The sequence below is a fragment of the Eptatretus burgeri genome, chromosome 1, assembly GCF_056783735.1.
Source record: "Eptatretus burgeri isolate ZD-2024b chromosome 1, Ebu_testis_v1, whole genome shotgun sequence".
In the NCBI taxonomy this organism is placed as follows: domain Eukaryota; kingdom Metazoa; phylum Chordata; class Myxini; order Myxiniformes; family Myxinidae; genus Eptatretus; species Eptatretus burgeri.
The window spans coordinates 58753836-58774462 of NC_140961.1; the positions used below are offsets into that span (position 1 = coordinate 58753836).

Sequence of the window (20627 nt, forward strand, 5' to 3'; positions counted from 1 at the left end):
GATTCGAGCGGCGGCGGCGGGATTCGAAGTCCGTCACCAGTTGCTGTTGTTGTTGGTTTTTTTTTTTTTCACTCTGCGGCAGCGCATACTACATCAAGCTTAGGTTGAGACCGCGCACGTGCCAAGCAGGTGGATTTATTAAACGGCGGATTTCTCTATGTAAAATTCCGTTCCAACTCATTTTGGTCACAATCAGCGGCTGGATTTATAAAGCGGCGTCTACTGTATCTTCTATCTATCTAACTTCTATATATTAATACTGAAGGACCAATGTTGTGCTCCTCCTAGCGGTCGCGTCACGTTTTTCTCGGTACTGTGACCTGGACTGAAAGAAACTTCGTACCTGTAAGAGTGCATCGCACATAGTGGCAATAGTCAAACTTCAAATCTGAAGCAGAATAAACACTTTTCGTTGAGATGGGGGCGAGGAGTGAAGAGGCGGGGGTGGGGAATGATGAGCCGGGGGTGGGGGATGAAGAGGGGGGGGCAGGGAGTGAAGAGGCGGGGGGCAAGGTAAGCAAATTTTTGGGCGATGGTAAGCAAATTAAAAGCGGGAGACAGGGGGAAATGGGGCGGGGGCTGGGTTGAATTAGGCGGAGTTGAGTGTGAGGGGGTGGACAGGGGAGTGGGGGCCCGGGGGCAAGTGGGGCGGGGAATCAAGAGCCGGGGCCGGGGAGTGAAGAGGCGGGGCCGGGGTAATTACACTTTTGGGCAGGGGTAAGCAAATTGGATGGGACAGGGGCGGGGGATGAGTAGGCGGGGGCAAGCACACCCTGTCCAGTCCATGTCCCTCGAGTGTGTGTTAGCTGGTGAGGGTGTTTGAATGAACGGAATCCGTCTGTGACGGGGTTTCAGCTAGTTGTTGTTATTATTATTATTATTATTATTATTATTATTATTATTTTTTTTTTTTTTACCAGTTTTTTGTTTCGGATTGTCGAATTGCTACAGCGAACGTAGAAATGAAAAAAGTTATAACTCTGCGTTACAATTCCACGGCGACCTTACGGCCTATAAAATATAGCCAAACGGCGTAGGGCCACCCTGAGGCTACCGCAGAAACTCTGCGGCCGCCGCACGTTTCTGTCAGTTCAGAAGGCGTACGGACGCTGTATCCTCGCCGTAGAGCAAATGTGACTTAGGCCTAAGTGACGCCGAATCTTCAACATTTGGCTGTCAAGAGTAGGGTACAAATCCCACCACCGCCGGATCCATAACAATATTTCCTCAATCCAAAAAGGGCACAACTCTGTGAAGAATTTAAAAAGCGACCTTAAACTTTAGCTTGTTCTGTAACTTGTCAAAATAAAGCCTTGTACCAAGTTTCAGTAGAATATGTTAAATGGTATGGCGAAAAAAATGTCTGAAAAACCACAGGTGGGACGGACAGATGGACAGACTGAGAGCAAATCTATCATCCCCTCTGGTGAAACCAGTAGGGGGACTAATAACTCGTCTTAGCCTCCAACAATAAATACCTTTGGCTGTGCATCCCTGCAACACCCTAATGTTTATTTGTGTGGTATGCTAACCACCAAAAATGGCAACTGCATTTTCGCCTCTTTCTCTGCCAAAGGAGATAAAGCTTGTTTCTTTTCTTCCAAAATGAATAAACTAACAATGCCCCCAATATAATTTCGTACAAATGTGGTTGTCAACCAAATCAGGCAATCCAACTATCGAAGCAGAATGTTATACCATTTTTCAACCAGGGCCACTTCTCCAGCTGATCAAAAGACACTATGCAGACTTGATGACGACAAAAGACACCTCCATTGGATGTTCCATCCAATACAAGTCTGGAGATTTTGCAGTTCAGTCTGGACAAGTAATGTTGAGGTGCTGAAGTGAAGCATTGAAGTGTGCACAATGTCGATCAGCATTGTTATACATAAAGATGAAGTTGGGATCTTGCTGTTTGGTGAGAAGGATGACGAGAGGCATAATTGGAGTGGCACTCGTCAAGAGTGCATACTCTGCCAGGCTGAACAGCTTATGTTTTGTATCCCATTGACTGGCCGGATCTGGATCCAGACCTGAGCCAAAATCGAATTGGCTTGTTCTTGTCACCTAACCAACCCCACCACATAGTTTTGTCATAACTCAAAACTCGTTCACACGTTTTGAGATATCATGCCATATATTGTTTTTGGTGACATCTCTCAATGGTGAAGAATCATTTAAAAATTAAAAAAAATTCTCGTATCCAGATCCGAATTCGGATCTTCATCAAAATTGAATCAATTCGTCTTTGTCACACACACACACACACACACACACACACACACACACACACACACACACACACACACACACACACACACACACACACACACACACACACACACACACACACACACACACAGTCCACCAAGTTTCATCCGAATCCATTTTCAACTTTTTGAAATATCATGATGAATATAGTTTTTAGCCTGATCACTCAATCGTAAAAAAAAATCCCGATAAAAATTCAAGTGTCCAGATCCAGATATTCACCAAAATCAAATCGATTCGGCCTGGTCACACACCGAACCTGTCCACCAAGGTTCGTCCGAATCCATGTATAACTTTTTGAAATATCGTACTCTACAGTCGTGGCCAAAAATATTGGCACCCTTGCACTTTTTTCAAATAACTCACAATTTTCTCTCAAAATAAGTTGAAATTGACAAAAGTATTTGGTCTCCACAATTCATTATTTCACTGTTAATATTACAAAACCTTTGTTTTTGATTCAGAACTTAATATATATTTTAAAATCAGAAAATATAAAGAAATGCCATTGACAAAATTATTGACACCTGAGACTTAATATTTGGTAGCACAGCCTTTGGACAAAATAACTGCAGTCAAGCACTTCCTATAGCCATGAATGAGCTTCCTGCACCTCTCTACTGGCAGTTTGGACCGCTCTTGTGCAAACTACTCTAATTCTCCCAGATTTGAAGGTTACCTTCTCCAAACTGCTGTTTTCAGATATCCCCACAGGGGTTCAATGGGATTTAGATCTGGACTCATTTCTGGCCACATCAGAACAGTCCACCATTTTGCCTTGAACCATTCCTGGGTGCTTTTTGAAGTGTGTTTGGGGTCATTGTCCTGCTGCAAGACCCATGACCTTTGACTGAGACCCAGCTTTCTGACACTGGGTTGAACATTGCGCTCCAAAAATGCCTTGGGAATCTCATGATCTTGTTCATCTTCTTGCGTATGGCGGCTTAGCTACCGAGGTAGCTATCATTTCTTGGAAGCGTGACTGTGTCACTGATGCAGTGTCCCTCTACCAGTACATACTGGTACTCATTTTGCTGACCTCGGAAGGATGACAGGCTGAATCAACCCCCTGGTATATTAAATCAGCAGCCAACGGGGCTAGAACTCAGGACCCTAGGATCCCAAGCTGCCACCCTAACCACTAAGCTAACACCAGGCTTGATTTAATGATGCCATGCACTCATTTAAGGCACCCAGTACCAGAGGTAGCATAGCAATCCCAAAACATCACGGAACCTCCTCCATGTTTGACTGTAGGGAAGGTGTTCTTTTGTTTGAAGGCTTCATTTTGTTTTCTGTAAACATAGAGATGATATGCTTTATCCAAAAGCTCTAATTTGGTCTCCTGTCCACAGGACATTCTCCCAGAAGGATTTTGGCTTGTTCAGGTGTGTTTTGGCAAACTCAAGTCAGGCTTTCTTATGTCTCTTTCTCAGCAGTGGGGTCCTCCTGGGTCTCCTGTCATAGAACCCCCTTTCATTGAGTTGGTGATGGATGGTGCGAGTTGAAACTGTCGTACCTCGTGTTTGAAGGTCAGCTTGAATCTGTTTGGCAGTTGATCGAGGAGCTTTCTCCACCATTCGAACAATCCTTCGCTGCAATCTTTGATCAAGTTTTCTCTTGCGGCCACATCTAGGGAAGTTGGCTCCAGAGCCATGGTCCTTAAACTTCCTGATAACATTGCGTGCGGTGGACACAGGAACATCAAGATCTCTGGAGATGGACTTGTAGCCTTGGGATTGTCCATGCTTGGCTCCAATCTTGTGTCTGACCTCCTCAGACAATTCTCCAGTTTTCTGTTTTTTTCTCCATGCTCATTGCGGTCGACACAGTGACACAAAACAGCAGAATGACTCCTTTTCTCCTTTCAAACTGGTTCAATGAGTGATTTTTATATATTGCATGCACCTGCAACTCACCACAGGTGAGTTCAATTCCACAGTAAAGAAGAATCACCTGCTTGAAATCTAATTATTTCTCACAACTTCTTAAAGGTTCCAGTAATATTGTCCGGGCCATTTTAGGATTTCTGTGTGGAACAGGCTAAGATTTAGTAATTTTTTCAGCTTTTTTTAATTTCAACAATTTTCTGGAAGAAATGGTGCATTATTTGAAAAAAGTGCAAGGGTGCCAATATTTTTGGCCATGACTGCATATCGTTTTTAGCCCAATCACTCAATGGTAAAGAATCACTTAAAAATTATCGGATTCAGATCTTAATAAAAATTGAATCAATCCTTCCTTGTCACACATCCAAACCTGTTCACCAAGTTACGTCCGAATCTGTCCATAACTTTTTTTAAGATATCATGCTATATATTCTGCTTGCCTTTGTTTGGTCGACTACGACATACAGTCCCTACAAAAAGTATTCACACCCTTTGATTTCTTTTATATTTTGTGTTACAGCCAGAATTTAAAATGGATTAAATTTAAATTTTGTCACCGATCTACACAAAATACTCCACAATGATGAAGTGAAAACATGTTTTCAGAAATTTTTACAAAATAATTAAAAATGAAAAGCTGAAATGTCTTGTGTCAATAAGTATTCAACCCGTTTGCTTATGACACTCCAAATTGAGCTCAGGTGCATCCAATTTCCTTTGATCATCGTTGAGACGTCTCTACACCTTGATTGGAGTCCACCTGTGGCCAATCCAATTGATTGGACTTGATTTAGAAAGAAACACACCTTTCTATATAAGGTTCCGCAGTTGACAGTGCATGTCAGCCACATTTGACAGTGCATGTCAGAGCAGAAACTCCACTATTAAATCAAAGGAATTGTCCATAGAACTCCAAGCGATAGAATTGCGAGGAGAAATAGATCTGGAGAAAGGTATAAAACAATTTCTAGAGTGTTGAAAGTTCCCAAGAGCACAGTGAGCTCCATCATTAGGACATGGAAAGATTCTGGAACTATGCAGACACTTCCTAGAGCCTGCCATCTGACCAAACTAGGCAACCGGGCAAAAGGACCTTGGCCAGGGAGGTGACCAATAACCCAATGACCACTCTGACAGAACTACAGAGCTCCTTGGCTGAGATCAGAGAACCAGCTGGAAGGACAACAGTCTCTGCAGTACTTCACAAATCTCAGCTTTTTGGGAGATTGATGAGACGGAAGCCACTCCGGAGAAAAATGCACATGACAGCACGCCTGGAGTTTTCAAAAAGGCACGTGGAAGAGAGTATGAGGCAAAAGATTCTGTGGTCTGAGAAGACAAAAATTGAATTATTTCGTCTGAATGCAAAGTGCAACATCTGGTGGAAACCGGGCACAGCTCATCACCCATCTAACACCATCCCTATTGTGAAGCATGGTGGTGGTAACATCATGCTATGGGGATGCTTTTCAGCAGCAGGGACTGGGAAACTTGTAAGGATATAGGGAAGAATGAAAGGAGTCGTGTACAGGCAAATCCTTGAGGAGAAATCCTTTCCTTCAGAGTGCAAAAGACTGAAAACTGCGGCGAACATTTACGTTCCAACAGGACAATGACACCAGGCATACAGCCAAATCAAACGTGGAATGGCTTCAGAACAAGAACCTGAAAGTCCTTGAGTGACTTTCAAAGTGAAAGCCAAAGCCCAGACTTGAATCCCATTGAGAATCCGTGAAAAGACTTAGATCACTGTTCACCGACACTCCCCATCCAACTTGACAGAGACTGAGCAAATCTGCAAGGAAGAATGGGAGAAAATCCCTAAATCCAGATGTGCAAAGCTGATAAAAGACATACCCAAGAACACTTGAAGCTGTAATCACTGCCAAAGGCACTTCTACCGAGTAATGATTCAAGGAGTTGAATACTTATTGACGCAAGACATTTCAGCTTGCCATTTTTAATTAATTTGCAAATAACTCTCAAAACATGTTTTCACTTTGTCATTATGGAGAATTTTGTTGATATCAGTGACAATTTTAAAAAAAATTTAATCCATTTTAAATTCAGACTAACAACAAAATGTGAAAAAGTTCAGGGGTGTAAATAACTTTCTGTAGGCACCGTACAATGAGGCAAATGTTTGAGCCTTATTCTTCCGTATGGGTGATTTGAAGTGCATGTACACGCTCTTCGTCCTCATATGCTTTAAATAGACGTTTTTCAACAAAGCTTTCGAGCTGAATTTGACCCAACTGACAAGCACCAAGTAAAGTTTTTTGAATACACATATAAACGTACGAGTTAGGATGCTAATATACATACATTTCTTGGTACTGCCTGGTAAAAACGGCATGCAAAGTCAGCACAAAATTCAAGTCTTGACAATATCAAAAGTCCAGGACAAGTCAAGTGAATACGCTGAAAAATGGCTATTATTTGAGTTGGCTCTTAAAGGGTTAAAAACTCAAAATTGAGTCTGGCAAATACTTGATTCGCATTCAGCATATGAAAATAAGTCTAGTAAGAATGAGTGCCCACCATTAACATTAAATGCTTCAACTGTTCATTTTTTTTTCCTTCCAAATTTGGTCCACTTCGCCATATAGTGAAGAATCACGTCAAAAATTTTAAATAATTCAAATATGTCGATCCGAATTCGGATCTTCACCAACATCAAATCAATTCGCCCGTCACACACCCAATCTGTCCGCGAACTTTCGTCAGAATCCGTCCACAACTTTTTGAGATATAGTACGTTTAGACCTATCTCTCAATGGTGAAGAAGCACTGAAAAAGTTCTTGTAGCCGGAACCAGATCCGGAACTTCACCAAAATATAATCAGTTCGTCCTTCTCAAACACCCAACCTGCCAACCAAATTTCATCTGAATCCGTCCACAACTTTTTGAGATACCCTGCATGCAAACAAACAAACAAGCAGTCATGGACTGGTACTTACGAAATCGTCAACTTTACCTCTGACCTTGTCTAATAAAAGCTGTCTCGAGAAAAGGTAGCGACGCAAACCAGAAGTTTATACAATGATTCTGTACCAAACCATCAAAAATCAAATGTTTGACCTCACTGTGACCTTGACCCTTGACCGATTTTGACCAAAATCTAATCTGTGCTAGCCATCACCCTCCTGAATCACGTGGTATAATTTGACATTGGTAGCTTCTTCCATTCTTGAGTTACCGTGGATTAACGTAAAGTAAAAGTCACACTCGACGCCCCCCCCCCCCGCCAACTTGAAAGGACGCCGGGGCGAGCGCGATGACATCAGCACGCACACGCAAAACCTTTACGTGACTCAACGACGCGTCTGCTCGAGCGCGCTGCACTATGTGACGAGCCGTGACGTGGCGGGTGAAATATTTTTTTTTCAATCTTAAAATGTCTCCCTTACACCGGAATTCTTACAGAAACCTGCAGAGCGTGTCCCAAAACCCCCGAAGATGCAAACATTGATCACGCAGACCCCAACAATAAACGGTCCCTCAAGGAGACAGTTTTGGGTTCTCCCGTGCCTGCACGGACCCGCGACATCACCGCACCCACATCCACCCTACGCACTCGATGTATTTCTCTCCATAAAAGTGAATTTCAGGTCGAATTTGCTCTATTTCAGTGTCGATCAACCTTATGCAGTGTGAAAGGTGGAAACATAATTGAATTGCAAGTTAAAATCAGCGCGGGAAACCGTGTTGAGGTCTCCGGCACACCACGAGGCGGACAAAAACCATTCGGCACCATTTCACCACGCCGCCGCTCGCGGAGACACGACACCCAACCAAAGTCTCATAAAACATCCGAGTTTTACCAGAATTGCGACAACCGAGTGTTAAGCATACGTAACCATTACCAAAAGTGAAGACAAAATTGAAATTAACTTTAAAACGAGTGCGTAAGGCCGTGTGTTACAATCCCCCTCGTTAGCATAATCTTCAGTTAAGCCTCAGATACTACACCCAACATAAATCTCATAAAACATCCGATTTTTACCAGAATTTCGACAACCGAGTGTTAAGCGTCCTAAGTGATGGCAAAAACCGAAGAAAAAATTAAAATCGAAATTAAAACGAACTCGTAACGTCGACCGAAGCAAAAATACTCCATTTCTCCATAGGAATTTACGGAATTATTTAATATTATTTTATCAAAGTCATAAAACCATAATATTCGGCCATCCACAAACAATCTTTAGACCATCCGACGGCTTAGCGAGTCAGGCATGCGACGATAAGCTTTATTGGGATGAAAAATGACTTTTAAACACCATCATTATCGGAAGCACAACGCGGCCCACAACTAGGCAAGGCGTTCTGTGCCATGGGCGCTAACACTGAAATTTTTAAAACAACCGTAACTCGACGAATTGACAGAAATTCCGCCGAACTTACCTCGATCTTCCAAACTCATGCTCCGTCAACAATACATGTGGTAACTTTTCTCGAGTTATCATGTTTTGGATGTTTGACCTCACTGTGACCTTGACCTTTGACCGATTTTGACCAAAATCTAATCAGTGCAAGCCACCACCCTCCTGAATCACGTGGTGTAATTTAACATTGCTAGCTTATTCCGTTCTCGAGTTATCATTTTTGGGATGTTTGACCTCACTGTGACCTTGACCTTTGACAGATTTTGACCAAAATCTAATCAGCACTAGCCATCACCCTCCTGAATCACGTGGTGTAATTTGACATTGGTAGCTTCTTCCGTTCTCGAGTTATCTGTACCAAACCATCAAAAATCGAATATTTGACCTCACTGTGACCTTGACCTTTGACCGATTTTGACCAAAATCTAATCAGCACTAGCCATCACGCTCATGAATCAAGTGGTGTAATTTGACATTGGTAGCTTCTTCCATTCTCGAGTTATCGTGCCTACAAACAAACAAACAAAGAAACAAGCAGTCATAGACTGGTACTTACGAAATCGTCAACTTGACCTCTGAGCTTGTCTAATAAAAGCTGTCTCTGGAGAAGGTAGCGACGCAAACCAGACGTTTCTACGATGATTCTGTACCAAACCATCAAAAATCGAATGTTTTGGATGTTTGACCTCACTGTGACCTTGACCTTTGACCGATTTTGACCAAAATCTAATCAGCACTTGCCACCAACCTCCTGAAGCACTTGCTGTAATTTGACATTGGTACTTCTTCCGTTCTCGAGTTATCTGTACCAAACCATCAAAAATCGAATATTTGACCTCACTGTGACCTTGACTTTTGACCGATTTCGACCAAAATCGAATCAGCACTTGCCATCACCCTCCTGAATCACGGGGTGTAATTTGACATTGGTAGCTTATTCCGTTCTCGAGTTATAGTGCCTACAAACAAACAAACAAACAAACAAATAAATAAGACCCGTATCTTGCCAAAAGGTGACCACGTGTGACTTCTTTCAGGTCACACTGAGGTGAACAGAGCTGCTATCCACCAGGAGCGACTCCTTGAGGAATATCTGCCTATGAGAGATTCTGATGAGAATCGTTCTACAGAGTAACCATGAAAAATATGCTTTTGCCTCATAACGTCACCAAATGACGTCATAATGTCTCAAGCTTGACATATCTAGAAAGCACTCATCGAGGTGTTCAATTTGAGGTACTACACGATATGGTTCCTAAAACTTGAAAATTTGACCTTGGGGTCAAATATGTTTGACCTCAGGCGCTAACCATGAAGGTCAAGGCCAATCGCCACCAAAAATTAATCAGCTGAGCGCCAGATCATTAACTGTATTCCCATGAAGTTTGAAGACGATCCGATCAAAATTACTCAAAAAAATAAGGGTTTCGTCGACTCCCCTGATTTGCGCCAAAGTGACCTTGACCTTTGACCTTGACCTTCAAAATTTTGTGCGCTGAAAGGGACCTCTCTAGGCCTCTGATATGCGAAGTTACAAAAATTTTCAATGATAACTGTGCTCTGCAGAATTTTTTATACGTGATTACAGACAAACAAACAAACAAAAAAAAAACATACAAGCTGACTAACATATCTTGCAAAAACTTCTTTTTGGCAAGATAACAAACAGAAACGGAAGTCATCAATATACTTACGAAATTTTTAGATTTCGTAAGTAATAAACAAACAAGCAGTCATAGACTGGTACTTACGAAATCGTCAACTTGACCTCTGACCTTGTCTAATAAAAGCTGTCTCTCGAGAAGGTAGCGACGTAAACCAGAAGTTTCTACCATGATTCTGTATCAAACCATCAAAAATCGTAACGTCGACCGAAGCAAAAATCTCCATTTCTCCACGCAATTATATTATACCTTAACGTGACTCAACGACGGGTCTGCTCGAGCGCACTGCATCACGTGACGACCCGTGACGCGTCGAGTGAAATATTTTTATACAATCTTAAAACGTCTCCAAAACATCCGATTTTTACCAGAATTTCGACAACCGAGTGTTAAACATCCTAAGCGATCGCAAAAACCGAAGACAAAATTAAAATCGAAGTTAAAACGAACTCGTAACGTCGAGCGAAGCAAAAATACTCCATTTCTCCACATGAATTTACGGAATTATGTTTGACCTCACCGTGACCTTGACCTTTGACCGATTTTGACCAAAATCTAATCGGCACTAGCCATCACCCTCCTGAATCACGTGGTGTAATTTGACATTGGTAGCTTCTTCCGTTCTCAAGTTATCGTGCCTACAAACAAACAAACAAACAAACAAACACACAAACAGATGACGGAAATCATCAATATACTTATGAAATCTTTAGATTTCGTAAGTAACAAACACACAAACAGAGGACGGAAGTGATCAATATACTTACGAAATCTAAAGATTTCGTAAGTAACAAACAAGAAAAAGATGTCATGCAGGGCACGCTACTTTCAAAATCCACTCCGCTCTCCAAAGGTTGCCATGTTTACATCTAACTGTCTATTTTATTAAGATTCAAATTGACAATCTTAATCAAGCTCAGGTCAATTGGATGAAAATTGATTATGTTTCAAATTGAAATGGATTTTAGAAATTTGACCTTGAGTTGAGCTTTGATCTCAAAAATAGTTGGTTTTCAAATTCAGTGATGCAATTGTGGCTTCATTTTCAGGTTAATTGGAGGAAAAATAACAATTTTAGAAACTTGACCTCAAGATGACCATTGACCTCAAATCAATATGCTTCTCAGTTGAGACTACCTCAACAACTTGGTGAAGTTTCATGACGATCGGTTTGGAATTGTGACCCGTAGGCGATTGACAGATGAACAGACAGACAGAATAACAAAATTGAGTGACCAACGTACTTTAAAAATCATCGATTTTGCAAGTAACAAACAAATAAACAGACAGGGGTGAAAACATAACGTCCTGACATCTTTGGTGGCGGAGGTAATAAAATAAATTTTGATAGCAAATTATCAACATAAAAAACTGCCTCGTTTTATTTGTTCTAAATCACTCAAACTCTTGGGTCTCGCTCTCAGACATGATCGCTCTTGATCAAACCACATTTCAAAATTGGCCTCCAAAGCCAGTTGCCGATTGAGCATCCTCTCTGTCATGCAGTCCTTCCTTGGCACACCTGAGCTCATATCCACCTGCAAGGCTTTCATCCACTGGCTCCCCTGCCTCACACCTTGCTCAGCTTAACACCGTGGAAACCAAGGCCTTCAACAAGATCATTGTACTCTCTCGCAATGAAGCTGAGTCTATGGGCCTTTCGCTTCGCCATCACCGACAGGCCGGTGCGGTGGTCTCTCTGTCTTCTTCCACCTCCTTTCTGGTCTTGCATCCTCTGCCCTCTCGGTGTTTTGTTCCCTCCACCGGTATCTTCTGGATTCATGCAGTCCAACAACAACCCCCTGTCTAGTGAAACTCCAAAAAAACCGAATCGCTGGTCACCTCAACTCCTTTTTTCCTTTTCCCACCTGTGGAACCAACTTCCACACTCTTCAATCTCATTCTCCAGGTCTTCAAGAGAGCTCTTCACCACCATCTCAAATCATCAACATCCAAAACAATGGTTATTTTCTACACACATTAAACCACCTGCCACTTCCCCCCAAATTTTGCTTCTGCATCCATCTTGTCTACCCCTTGCATTCTCCCTCATCATCGTTACCCACATCCCTTGTTTATCCGTCTCCTGTCTATTTGCTCTCTCAGCCCGACTGTTGGCATTTTCCCATTCTCCTTCTGTTCTTTTTATGTTGCATTCTCTGTTCTAGCTCTTTCACAAGCAATGACTATGAATTTAAAAAAAGTTCTTACTTGGATTACACAAGATTGGCTGCAGAGGCTACTCGAAAAGAGTCACAAATTAAAAGGAATAATAAATTGGTGACTGAATTTTATTTGAACCTAAAATTGTAAGTGCAAGTACAATTTAAGAATTTACAAAATGCCATATGCTGCAGGATGTCAAAAACCTCAAAACGATAACCATATAAACCATGATGAACCCAATATGAAGTAAATGGATACGCACCTTCTCGGAAAACTTTGTTGAAATCAAACCCCTGATTTGCAAGAAAGTCAATACTGGAACTCTGGAAATAAAAAGCAATGGGAATATTTTGAAATTACAATGCTTCAAAAGGAATAAAACATGTCAGAGGAAACATGAACCACGTAAATTACTCACCTGGCACACAAAAGTTGTGTCTCGAGAATTACGGAAAAGCGGTCGTGGGAAAAGGTAGAAATTGAAAGCCTTTGTAACATATCTGTAAAACAACCACACCTGCTGATGAAGAGACACAATGAAACAACAATTTGTGTTGACATGTTGGGAAAAATATATAAATGGTCAAAAAAAAGAAAAAAAAGAGTAAAAATACATGTCAAGATACATTTTAAATGACAAGTCTCTGTTGTGGAAATCCCCGTCTTCCCTCTTAATTATCCCCAATCCAAAACTTCAAAAGAAATCAAAAGTATTCGATAAGAAAGAAAATTCAGGAGTAGTAAGGATGTCAATGTGTCTTAAACTTTAATCTGATCTGCTCTCCAGTTTGAGGCGTCACATTCAGATGGATTCAGGGGGTCACTGCACCATCTTGTTATTTTTTGTTTTTATTGAATTTCGCCCTGGCGGAGATGGGGGTGATAAACGCACCTTGGAGTTTCCTTCCCTTTGGTGTACGTATGTATTTCGTGGTGCCAGACTCAGCACGTCCTCGAAGGACCACAATCCAAGCTTTGAGATTCACGAGTCTGGACAAGCATCCAGGTCAGCTACAACTAAAATTGGATCTTTGTCAGTTGGTATCTGTGACTTCTGAGTGGCATTACATCAACAGCGTAATGTTTTTGAAACTTGTATTTCAAACAAACAGATACAAAGTCAAATGATGAAGTTCACCATTACATGCAATGTTGAACTCTGATTCCTGTGTTGAGTTATTTCTGCCACCCAGTGTCCCAGTCCTGCCGGTACAACTCAGGCGTGTTCACCTCGTCCTTCGGGATTGTCGAACATTTGGCTTGTCTCGGTGTCCACTCATACGTCCGAGTTGATTTAAAGAGCTCAAAGGAATTCTTTCCCGATGCACAATCTTAATGAGTTTAAAACAACCACATTACGATCGGCTCCACGCGTTAACAACAGCTCTGGACATAAACACCTCATTCACTCAGTTAAATCGAGCATAGGACGATGTAAACACACAGCTCGTCACATGTCACCCGTCTCTCTACACCTCCCTCTCGCAGGTTTATATAGTATCACAGAACAATTCCATGCGCTCCAGCAAATGCGATTCTAGTCCATCCTGGAAGTTTCATCTGAGAACATTCCAGCATCTACATGAATCTTAACAGGCAGTTTACTGTACAATACTGCAATCTACAGTCAAAATGAGCTCATCACATCAAGTGGTTTTGATTACAATACTGCCATCGACACTCAAAATTAGCTCATTACATCAAGTGGTTTATATTACATCAAGTGGTGTCCTCCATCAGATGGTGGTCTCCTTGGGTGAACCTGAGGCGATCCCTTCGGGTGGGTGCCTGGAATGTCCTATCTCAAAGAGAAGGTGGTTACCTGTCTCTGTTATCATCTGAGCACAAGCATTTGGACATCGGTATTGCAGCACTCTCTGAGGTTCGGAGATCGGGTTGCGGCGAGATCATGGGGGGTGGTTATACCTACTATTGGTCTAGTTGCTCTGTTACCATATCCAAGGAGTTTCTGCAGCTGTGTCCAATAAGCTGACTCCAATGATAATTGAGGTAACACCGGTCAACGAGCGTATTATGAGACTAAGGATTTGTCACTCCTTGGGTGTCATTTCCCTTGTTTCTGTATATGCTCTGACTGAGGTGTGATCGCACCATGAAGGACGCATTCAATGGTACGCTCGAGTCTGTGATTGATCAGTGCCCCAGGGAAGATACTCTTCTAGTCTTGGGGGATTTCAATGCATCGACTGGAACTGATAGGGATGGTTATGAGACGTGTTGGTCCCCATGGGGTTGTAACTGCAAACCAAAATAGCATTGTTACTTGAATTTGCAAGAAGTCGTGGATTTAGGGTGGCTGGTTCTTGGTTTCAGCACCCAAAGGCTCATCACTGGACTTGGTATCCCAACGCTGGTGGTGTGGCAAAGGAGATTGACCATGTGCTCATTGATGGTCACTGGAGGATGATCCAGAACTGTTGGGTCAACTGGAGTGCTCAGTTCCTCAATACTGACCAGAGGCTTGTTGCAACAACTCTGCAGTTGCAGCTTAAACCCAGGAGAATGGTGCCATCCCAGTCTAGGCTGCATGTTAGCAAGCTCAAGGATGAGAGGGTAGCTGATGAGTATACGAACAGGCTGAGTGGTGATTTGGGGGGGTCTGGGTGCTTTGGGGGATCCTGGAGAGTTGTGTATTGCCTTCAAGACCACCGTCCTTGATGTTGCCGGTCGATGTCTTGGAACTCACCATAGGGCGAAGAAGAATTTTGTCTCTTAAGGGACACTGGATACCATTGACCAGTCGCAGGGCCAGGCTGAATGGCAGAGCTGAGCTGTTCAGGGATTTGAGGCATAAAACTGTACATGTACTAAGGGTGGATAAGGAGGCCAATGTGCGAGTAATCTGTGAGGGGGTAGAGCATCACCTGCCGTAAAGTGATTCCTCATCCTGTTTACAGAAGAATTTGTGCATTGCATTCCTCCAAGCCCATCCCTCGGTGTACTGCAGTGAGAGTGGAGGTGGTGGACTCTTGACAGAGAAGTCCAACATGAAGGCCTGCTGGGCCAATTACTTTGAGCTGTGTGCCAAGTTGACTCACCAGTTGTTGAGTTGGATGTCAGGGGTACAACTATCCCTATTTCTGACCATCCAATCAACTGTATGGCTGGTGTTGGCTTAATGGTTTGGGTGGCAGGCTTGGGATCCAAGGGTCCTGAGTTCAAATCTCGCTCAGCAGTTGAATTAATACCAAATGGGGATAACTCGACCTGTCATCCTACGGAGGTCGGCAGAATGAGTGCCAGCATGCTGGTATACTGTGTCGGAGTGGCGACCCATCCAGGATTGTGCCCAATAGCCAAGGAGACTGCCTAGGCAGCACCAATGCTCTGTATAGAGTATGGTCCCAATGGATGGAATCAACTGCAAACTGCCTAAGTTTGTGGAAATACAGTCTACGGTGAACCATTTGAAATTGGGTAAAGCTCCTGCGATCTGTGGCATCCATGCTCAATTTCTCAAGGTTGGTGGAAATGCTGTACTTGTGTCGTTGCACGCAATTCTGTCCTATCTTTGGAGCACAGGCATCATCCCAACAGACTGGAAGAGGGGCTTTGTTGACCATCTCTGGAAAGGGAAGAGCGATCGCCAGGATTGCAACAACTACCGAGGGGTGACGCTGCTCTCAGTGCCAGGCAAGATTTTTGCTCGGATAATTCTGGATAGGGTTCACCACCATCTGCTTTAGCACCAGTGCCTAGAGCAGTCTGGCTTTACACCAACAAGGTCAACGATTGACTGTATCCTTGCTCTTCAGGTCCTCATTAGGGGCTCCTCGCAGTCTATGTTGATCTCCGCAAAGTGTTTGATTCAGTGAATTGGGATGCCCTCTCGAGGCTTCTCGGTCTTCGTGGGGTGCCACCAAAACTTATCAATCTGATTTCTGAACTATACTCTGGTGCTGAGAATGCTGTGAGGTGTGGTGGTTCCATCTCTGACATATTTGAAGTTGTTATTGGAGTTAATCAAGAGTGTGGACTGGACGCACACTTTTCAGCACTTTTATGGACTGGATTCTGGGGAGACTATCAGAGATATCAAGCTGTGGCGCATCACTTGGGAATGACAAATCTCTGACCTTGATATCGCAGATAATGCAGTCATCTTTGCGGATATGCTGGATATCCTTATGGGCGCCCTCAAGGCATGAGTAGTTGGATCCGCTGGGATTATGAGTTTCCTGTGTCAAAACTAAGATCCAGGCTTTCGATGACATCTTGGATACTGCTATCTTGTCTGTACCAGTTTGTGGTGGGGATGTTAAGGTCACGGAGAGATTCACTTACCTTGAAAGTGATATTTATGTCTGTGAAGCAGAGGTCAACAGGCGTCTGGGTCGGGCCTGGGGAGTCATGGATGACCTGAATCATGGGGTGTGGCGCTGTCAGTACCTGTGAAGGAGGATGAAAGTCCAAGTCTTCAGGCCCTTGGTGCTTCCAGTGTTGCTCTACAGATGTGAGACTTGGACTCTGACCAGGGATTTGAGACGGAGACAGAGGATTTGACATCTGAGATGAAGACTCGATTCCTTTGGTACCAGGTCTCTTTGGAGAATCCTTGGCTATCGCTGCTCAGACTTTGTGTCCAACAATTGGTTGCTGAGAGAGACTCAAATGAGATTTTTTACCAGCATAGTCTGTGAGCATCAGCTGCAGCTGTATGGACATGTGGCTCGTTTTCCTGATTCTGACCCTGCTCACTCAGTGAGGGAGCCTCGTGAATGAAGGCGGCCAATACGCTGACCACGTACCTCATGGTTGCAGCAGGTTGATCAGCATCTCAAGGAGATGGGGATGGGCCAGGCATCTGCCTAGGGGATGGCCAGACGGAGGCCCATGAAGTACTGGTGGAAAGTGAACGCAGCAACGCATTGCTCTGGCACATGCTCCAACACCTGACCTGACCTGATATTCCACTTTGGTATTTTCATGAATTTTCTGAAATTTGTTTTTCACTTGGAAGTTGTGGGTGACGATGCTTAACCAAGGTAGTAAAAGTCTGATTTAATGCAGTTTAATTCAAAGCAAGAAGGCAACAAAAGATGAAAAATTTGAATGGGGGTGTAGACTTTCTATAGGCACTGTATATGTATATGAATGTTATATCCTTGGATAGAGTATCTTGGTTGAATATATCCTTGGATAGAATATCTTGGTGTCCATGCCTCTGAGTTAACACATGGTGAAAGCACCTTTGACAGCAATTACAGCTGTGAGTGTTGGGATTGGTCTCTATCAACAGTGAACACCTTCATTGGGCAATATACATGAACTGTGAGATACCCTTTGGGGTTGGCAGGCATTACGCCGTCGTGATGAGGTCGTCATCACGACGTTGGTTCAAGTTAGGAAAATTTCATAATTGCATTAATACTTCCCCGACTGCTTCATAACATCAATGGTGCTTCCTGGTTGTGATTGGTGGACGTAACACAAGTATGTATGTATGTATGTATATATATATACACACACATATATATATATATATATGGTGTCCCAAAAAAATACACAACTTTTCATCTGCAAAGAGGATGGTCATTGTGGTGTCGTGGCCGAGGTGCGAACAGGCAGACACGAGCCGGAGGGTAACACAACTCCGCTTTATTGCCTGGAGCGAGAGGGTGGGCGTAGGATGCCCGTAACTCCGCTTTAGTATGCACTCGATGCACCCTACAGACACACGACCTACAAGCCACTGCTAATGATACCACATGCTGCTAACTGGTGCTACAAGTCCCTAGAGGCGAGTCGGGACATATGAAGCCATAACCATGTGACCACCACCATCCGCGACTCGGGGCTCCGCCGATACAATACATGCTCCGCCCATACACCACACTCCTCCCTCCTAAAAGTATGATTATTAAATGACAATTATAATGACAAGCATAATTGGCAAAGAATACTACGACACAAAACGCAAAGAGGAACAAAATGACACCAACCATGTAAAATCCTCCTAGTACCACGCCACTTGATCTAACCCTGGGGCGATGGTCGGGCTGAGAATCAAACCCAGATGAGATGGCTCAAAAGAAAGCGTGCTTCATCTGCACATCCTGTCATAATAACGCCGTTGTTTCAATCTGGCACATAATTCACTCTTCTATTCCCATCACATCATATACTGTGTTGGTGCGAGTGAGTTGAATTCCAAATTCAGTGGACTGGGTGCTTGAGTACTGAGTTGCACGATGAAGTTAATGGTGTTTGCAGACCATAACAATGGCCGTTTTAAAGATATAAAGAGGGAAGTTTGGGAGCACAGTATAACTATGCAGCAGAAGCGCCCCCAGGCGGCCCATGCTTACACGCCTTCCGGCGAGGTCGAGGTGACATCCCAGGCGAACCTCCCCCGGCACCATCAAATGCCCCCGGTCGACAAGTTGGCACATCTCCCTCAGACAGGACCGAATCAGGTAAATACCCTGAGCCTGCAAGCCCCGCGGGCGCCAGTGCGGCTGACCTTGGCGAGATCAGAGGTTTGCGCTCCATGGTGCCTGGCACGTCTGACCTTGGCGAAACCAGGGGTGGGGGTGATGCTGAACAGTGAACCTGCCCCGGCTCCCCGCCATCAACCCGAAGCAGGCAATTAGCCGGCTCCATTACCAGCTGTCCCACACCAAAACCACGCACCAGCGCCGGGCGCAACACCGCCCCTGCCACCGACCCCTTAGGTCGCAGTAAATCCAGCCGAGACTTCAACGCACGTCCACACGGACGATCAGCGTAGACTGGATGCACAGCAATGTCATAAAGCAGCAAAACATCGTTCCCACAGATGCAAACTCCCCTTTACGTACAGCGCGTTCCCACAGTATAATTCTAACACATGAGGGTGCAGCGAACTGCGGCTGTCATCGAAGACTGGGATCTGGAAGACCTCTTTATTCGCAATGATCGTCCGCAAGTTCGTCACATCATAGAAAGCATTGATCCCAATCAAACACATTTTGCTCACACACGGACTGTCGGCATTTGCTTTTACAACGCCATGCTTAATCACTCGTGCTGCGAGAATCAAACATACAACAATTAACAAATCATGAACCAGGCTGCGAGCAAGCCTCTTGGTCGTAACGACGTCGAGGTGACTTGCGTGCAGGTCCTCATCGGAACGTGGAAGCGGACATCATCGATGGTCGCGTTCCGCGAACTTCTTGAATGCGACCGGTTCGCTCCAATCCCCCGTTGAAATCGCCTGAACGACATGGGCGTGCACTGTATCATGAGCCGAATCCACCGTGACCCGCTTGGCGGTGACCGGCCCATCCTGGACCTGGTCCAGTGCCAACACATCAACCCGGTTGGTTGATCCAGATGAAGGTGGACCCTCCGCGCAACGCAAGCGCGAGAGCCCGTCGCAGCTGGCATGCTCCCCGTTGCTCCAGAACCGTATATCGTAGTTGCAGGAAGCAATGCACGGACACCAATGTTGTATCGCCGCGGCGCCTGCCACCGAGACCTCGTCCTCAGGTCTCGAGGGAGGCCTGGGCCCAAACGGAAGTACGGGCCACGAAGGAGACACAGGCGCACCTGGAGGTACAAACTCCGAAAGAGGAACCTCTTCCCACCGACTCTCTAATCGGCTCGGCACGGGACATCCAAGGTGAATGACTGGCGCCGTCCAGTCTAGCCTGAGGCAAGTCAGCCAGTCTCGGCCCAAAAGCGCCGGTCCCTCCGCTCGTACCACAAACAGCGAGAGCAGGGTGCTTTGACCTTGGTAGGTCACAGAGACGTCTGCCATAGCAAGTGGCGTAATAGCTTCGCTGGTGTGCACAGCGAGAGGGTCGCCCTGACCAGGCGAAGACCGCGGAGTTCACGAGTGGTCTGTTTGCTCATGATCGACACCGCGGCCCCGGTATCAACTTGAAACACGATCAGCGTTCCATCCACAAAACCTCGCACAGGTTGCAGGACTCGACCCGGGACGTAAAAGCGTACGTCATGCACAAAACATTGTACCTGCTGCAGGTCTCGACCCGGGACGTAAAAGCGTACGCCATGCACACCTCGTACCGGTCGCAGGTCTCGCCCCGTGTCGCTGGGGTTGCCTCGTACCGGCTGCAGATGTCCCTGAGTGCTCAGATCACCTTCCGACTGGCCGCGTTGCAACGCCTGGCCACAGCCCGCACCGAAGACTGTGCGTGCGGTCGCAGGTGCCTGGTACATCGCGCGGACCTCCGGATCACCTGTCATGCTCTGGCCAGTGAGGGCTCGGACATCTGTC

The 20627-nt window shown here is 44.6% G+C and overlaps 1 protein-coding gene and 1 long non-coding RNA gene across 2 annotated transcripts in view; one reads left to right on the plus strand and one right to left on the minus strand.

Moving 5' to 3' along the window:
* The window catches only part of PARN (poly(A)-specific ribonuclease), a 285191-nt gene that overhangs the window by 186089 nt on the left and 78475 nt on the right, over positions 1 to 20627 (minus strand). The window contains exons 5-6 of the mRNA XM_085885374.1: positions 12798 to 12879; positions 12642 to 12702 (exon numbers count right to left, since the gene is read on the minus strand). Of these exons, the coding sequence (XP_085741500.1) occupies positions 12642 to 12702; positions 12798 to 12879 (143 nt within the window). The remainder of the gene's footprint in view (positions 1 to 12641; positions 12703 to 12797; positions 12880 to 20627) is intronic.
* Positions 1 to 20627, plus strand: part of LOC147034568 (uncharacterized) — a 275792-nt gene that overhangs the window by 110452 nt on the left and 144713 nt on the right. The window lies entirely within an intron of this gene.